The sequence below is a fragment of the Chiloscyllium plagiosum genome, chromosome 32 (assembly GCF_004010195.1).
Source record: "Chiloscyllium plagiosum isolate BGI_BamShark_2017 chromosome 32, ASM401019v2, whole genome shotgun sequence".
Lineage (NCBI taxonomy): Eukaryota > Metazoa > Chordata > Chondrichthyes > Orectolobiformes > Hemiscylliidae > Chiloscyllium > Chiloscyllium plagiosum.
The window spans coordinates 44,906,646-44,912,645 of NC_057741.1; the positions used below are offsets into that span (position 1 = coordinate 44,906,646).

Here is a 6,000-nt window from a genome sequence, read left to right on the forward strand (position 1 = left end):
CCTGGGGTCGGGGAGTCCAGAACTCGAGGGCATAGGTTTAGGGTGAGAGGGGAAAGATATAAAAGAGACCTAAGGAGCAATGTTTTCACACAGAGGGTGGTACGAGTATGGAATGAGCTGCCAGAGGAAGTGGTGGAGGCTGGTACAATTGCGACATTTAAGAGGCATTTGGATGGGTATAGGAATAGGAAGGGTTTGGAGGGATATGGGCCGGATGCTGGCAGGTGGGACTAGATTGGGTTGGGATATCTGGTCGGCATGGACGGGTTGGACCGAAAGGTCTGTTTCCATGCTGTATATCTCTATGACTCTCTCTCATACGTACACCCCTACACTCTCACACACCCTCTCACTGCACCACACTCACACATACACTTTACCAAGCATGCACACATGCAAACATACACTATCTCATGTGCACTCTCACACACATGCACGCACTCACATTCTCTCTCTCTCTCTCTCTCTCTCTCTCATGCATGCACACATTCATATAGGTCTACGGGGTGAATTTGCATTTTCAGAATTACATTTGCTCAAACAGCACACAATCTGCAGGCAGTCAATACAGGCAGTCATTTCATGTAATATTTTATAAATTCCTACTTTGGAAATAGAACCAGTCTGACTCTTGATTGGGATACTAACTTCACACCTTTACTGCATTGTCTGAGCTGAGAGGTTATAAAACCTTAAGTTATCTCGAGAATGTGATTTACATATCAATGAACCAAATCTTGCAACCCATTCTAAAAGATTAAAGACTTAACAGCAATCTAGGTTTGTTCAATATATCATTTCAGTTGCATGACACTGTAATCTTTTGCTCTAAATTCTGTGTCTTATGATCCTGCTCCACAGCTACCTGATAAAGGAGCAGCGCTCCGAAAACTAGTGCTTCCAAAAAAACCTGTCAGACTATAACCTGGTGTTGTGTGATTTTTAAGTTTGTCCACCCCAGTCCAACACCGGCTCCTCCATTCCATAGATTTTAAGTGATTGACAAATGAAGGGTGACGCTAGGAAAACATTTTTCACTCAGCAAGTAGTTAGGATATGTAATCCATTATCTGGAATTATGGTGGAAGCAGGTTGAATGAGGCATTCAAGAGGGCATTAGATAATTGGATAAAAGTAATGTGCAAAATGTATGGGGAAAAAGCAGGAGATTGGCACTAGGTAATGATGTTCAGTTTCTGAGCCAGTGCAGGCATGATGAACTGAATGGCCATAACAATTCTATGATTCTGCAAGTGCCATGGCAATATGTTAATGACCAAACTACTATAAAAGTAAGGGAAAATAGAAATGATATAACTTAAGTATACTCTCAATCTTGTAATAACAAGATGCATTGCAAGAGGGACCAGAGATTCCAAACTTAACTGGGTGGCATGATGGTAGACTCTATAGCCTGCAGAATGTTTGTAGTTCATTCCCCTGGGGTTGAGTGGGATGGTGGAGGGAGACGTTGCTGCAGCTCTTATCTCCTCATACATGTTTACATTGCCAACTTGCTTTCTGTGAGCAACTTGACTACCAGACCCTTGCTCTGCCTGTGTCAAACCTGAAATTGGGTGGATTAGGTAGGCTTGAAATCCTTAAACTTTTAACACTGCTTTTGGTGTTGAGATTCAGTTTAACATATTGCCTAGCTATCACCATAGTTAACAGCTAACCCGAGAATGCAACTTTAAAAAAAAGGTTTTGTGATTTACACATGAAAGAAGTGAAACTATCACTGTATTCTAACAGATGAAAGGCTTAACACACAATCAATTTTTCAATGTATAATTTCAGTTAGATCACACTGTAAATTTTTGCTATAAATTCTGTGTTACGATCGAGCCCTCCACTATCACCTGATGAAGGAGCGTCGCTCCAAAAGCTAGTGTGCTTCCAATTAAACCTGTTGGACTATAACCTGGTGTTGTGTGATTTTTAACATAATAATGTTAGCCAGCTGTACTTCATAGAATATCAGTTCCCTGATTGTGGGTGTTAATCCAGTCCAATCAGGGAGACCTGGCTGACATAAAAGAATGAATTTCAGAAATATTGAGGGCCTGAATACGTGATTCAGTGAGAAGCAGTGCGAATGTCAAAGGCTATGCATTTGTAAATGAAGGGTGACTAGTGATGTCCTATTAAGAGTTATTTCAGATTGTATGTTTGATTCTTTTATTTATTGAACTCTATGCTACCCTGGAATATTGGCTTGTAAATCTTTTTTTAAAAATTGAAATGTTTATATCGGTTCAAAATATATTCCCGAGTTTAATTGGGAATTCTGGTAAACCTGTACTTACAATGCGCCAGTGTAACCTGGAGAACAATGGCACTCTCCAGTCTCATGATCACAAGTCGCTCCATTTTGACACTGACACTTATACTGACATTCTTTTCCATACTTTCCGTGGTCACAGGGTTCTTCACATCGCCATCCCTTATATCCATCAGCACAGACACAGGACCCAGTGATGGGGTTACACAGGGCTCTGTTTTGACACTGGCAACGGTTACTACAATGTGGTCCCCAGTGTTCACTGTCACAGCCTGTGTGGGTGCAAAAGACACTATGAAAGAGAAAGGGATAAGCTATGACAATTTATTGACTGAACAGGGCATTGAAATTGTAACTCACTTGTAGCAGGATGAAATAATGCTCTCATATGACATTGTCCCCAATTCAGTCAGGTCACCAAACAAAAGTTGTGAAAGTGAGGACATTTAACAACTTGTAGAAATCATTTAAATTGTTTTTACACCTTTCCCAGTTACCAATCTGTCAGTCAGAATTAGACTGCTTAATTTTTCTCAAAAACGAAAGGCAAGAGGTCGAGACTTGTCCCACTGACATCAGTTGGAAGATGAGATGCTGCACATCATGATTTTTATTGCTGGCAACAAAGCATATCTGAAGATAGCAGTAATAACAGTAGAACAAACATTGTACACAGTACCAAAGATCTCCTGCAGCCTTCTACACTTATCTCACATAGTGTTTGTCCTTTTAACCATCTCAAAGGGTTGAATGGTTGAGACAATGATTACCACCAGCATTCATTAGTTCAGTGTTATAGATGCTTGCTACTATCATAGCGACAATATTTAAAAGTTTATTTTTTCCTGGGATGTGGTGATTGCTGGTCAAGCCAGCATTTCTTGACCAACCCTAATGGCCCTTGAATTAAGTGGATTTCTAGGTCATTTCAGAGAGCAGTTTAAAGTCAACCACGTTGCTGTAGATCTGGTATCACATGTTGATCAGACCAAGTAAGGATGGTACATTTCCCTCCCTTAAGAACATGAGTAAACTAGTCATGTTTTTATTGAGAAAGTGAGGACTGCAAATACTGGAGATCAGAGTCAAAAAGTGTGGCGCTGGAAAAGCACAGCAGGTCAGTCAGCATCCGAGGAACAGAAGAGTTGACGTTTTGGGCATAAGCCCTTCATCAGGAATGTGGGGGGTGGTGGTGGGGGTGGGGGCAAGGGGGCTGAGAAATAAATAGGAGGGGGGTTGGAACTGGGGAGAAGGTAGCTTGGAAGGCAATAGGGAGTCGAAGGTGGGGGGTGATAGTGATAGGTCAGAGTGAATAGGTGGGCAGGAAGGTGGACACGTAGGACAGTCCACTGGGACCCTTCAAACACATGGCATCATTGCTAATTTCACCAGTTTCTTCATCTCCCCTTCCCAACCTTATCCCAGATTGAGCCCTCCAACTCAACATCGCCCTCTTGAACTGTCTTACCTGTCCATCTTCCTTCTCAACTATCCACTCCACACTCCGCTCCAACCTATCACCATCACTCCCCACCTTCATCCACCTATCGCCTTCCAAGCTACCTTCACCCCAGTCCCACCCCCTCCTATTTATCTCTTAGCCCCCCATGGGCCCGCATCTCCCCCACATTCCTGATGAAGGGCTTATGTCCAAAATGTCAACTCTCCTGCTCCTCAGATGCTGCCTGACCAGCTGTGCTATTTCAGTGCTACACCTCTTGACTCAGTTAGGTTTTTATGACAATCAACAATTTCCTGGGGCTGAATCATATGCTTTCTTGGCTAAGATGAGTTGTGTATTTTTGAAAGATTTAACAATGCAAGGCCTAATATGTTTTCTCAACATAACTTACCAAACTCACCTCATTAATACCCATCCCACCCATATGGAATCTCTCAGAATTTATCTTTATCTTACCATGAGCCATTCCCAGAATAGGAGTCCTGATAGCTCTCAATTCATTAACGTTCCTTGCAACTATATCATTTTTTAAAAGGCTATTGTGAACCTAGACAAAGACTATCAGTTACAGACCTGACTAGCACGGTTGTCAAAAACTTTCTCCAGACATGGCAGATGGGAGAAATTGATGGCCTACTTTGTGGACAAAGACCCTGAGATCTTGAATGGGGTAATTCACATACGCGGCTCTCTCTTCCCCAGATCCAGCAGAGGAGGCTGTAACACCAGGCCATGTCAGCCTGAACTAAGGTTGCCAACCAGGTTAAAACAGTCTCAGCTATCCGGAGGAATGCCCAGCATTGTAGGAAGAAGGACAATGACTCTGTCTACTCCGCTTATATAAGAGCCATGATTTTCTTTCTGATATCTCACAATCACTCGATTAATGCTAATGGATCCATTGCACACTAAAACTCATGCTCCATAGGCTGAAGAAGGGCTCATGCCCGAAACGCCGATTCTCCTGCTCCTTGGATGCTGACCTGCTGCGCTTTTCCAGCAACACATTTTCAGCTCTGATCTCCAGCATCTGTAGTCCTCACTTTCTCCTCGAAGAAATGCTAGTGCCTGGATTCTGACATGTGTTTTGGATCAAAGGGTGAGCTGAATCTACAAGTTGCTTGTTCTGGTTTTCTTGTTAAGTTTTCCCAACATCTAGCTTGTTTGATGAGTTTGGTAAGATGAGAGGCTGAAAATTGATGAGGCAAGTTGTAGCAATAATATAGCGTGTAGCAAGCATTGATTCCTGTCAATTGGAATCATGCTGCAGCCTTGCAAGAATCTAACCACAGCATTTGTGAAACGCAAAACGGAAGGCGCAAATTGCACCCAATATTGAGACTGGCCTCGCTGCTCAGCGCCTGATTGTGCCACACATTTCACTACAGCTCTGTCACTCAGACCTCTGTCACTCATTCTGCACCTAGTCAGCATTACCGAGAATAGTTTTAATTTCCAGAGTTATTATCTGAACTTAAATTCCTTTACTTGTCATGATTGAACTTGTGTTCCCACATTACACTGGGCTGCTGAATAGCTAGAGTCAAGATTAGAAATGGTGCTGGAAAAGCACAGCAGGTCAGACAGCATCCGAAGAGCAGGAAAATCAACATTTCGGGCAAAAGCCCTTCATGAATAGCTAGTCCAATGATGTTATCATAATTGTGCTAACTCCCCTTTATGAACTTTTTGAGTTTTATGTAAATCTAAATATATATTGTGATCTGTCAATTGAAAATGCCGAAGCAAAGATTGATGTATATGTATTACATAAAGTTATTAAGGGTTATAAACCAAAGTAGATGGAAGTCAGATACAGACCAGCCATAATGTAATTGAACATCTGAATCAAGTTGAGGGCCCTCCTGTTCTAATAATACATTCAAACTTCAAACTGGCAACACAATACAACTGTGTAATTCATAACTACTTGTGGTTCTGTTCGCTGAGCTGGGATTTGTGTTGCTGACGTTTCGTCCCCTGTCGAGGTGACATCCTCAGTGCTTGGGAGCCTCTTGTGAAGCACTTCTGTGATCTTTCCTCCGGCATTTATAGTGGTTTGAATCTGCCGCTTCCGGTTGTCAGTTCCAGCTGTCCGCTGCAGTGGTCGGTATATTGGTCCAGGTCGATGTGCTTATTGATTGAATCTGTGGATGAGTGCCATGCCTCTAGGAATTCCCTGGCTGTTCTCTGTTTGGCTTGTCCTATAATAGTAGTGTCATACGACCAGCTATCCTTAGTAGCCACACACACA

General features: G+C 42.4%; 1 protein-coding gene across 1 annotated transcript in view; it reads right to left on the reverse strand.

Moving 5' to 3' along the window:
- megf11 (multiple EGF-like-domains 11) overlaps window positions 1-6,000 on the reverse strand; it is a 359,538-nt gene that overhangs the window by 136,946 nt on the left and 216,592 nt on the right. Inside the window, exon 4 of the mRNA XM_043674616.1 lies at window positions 2,310-2,556. Within this exon, the coding sequence (XP_043530551.1) occupies window positions 2,310-2,556 (247 nt within the window). The remainder of the gene's footprint in view (window positions 1-2,309; window positions 2,557-6,000) is intronic.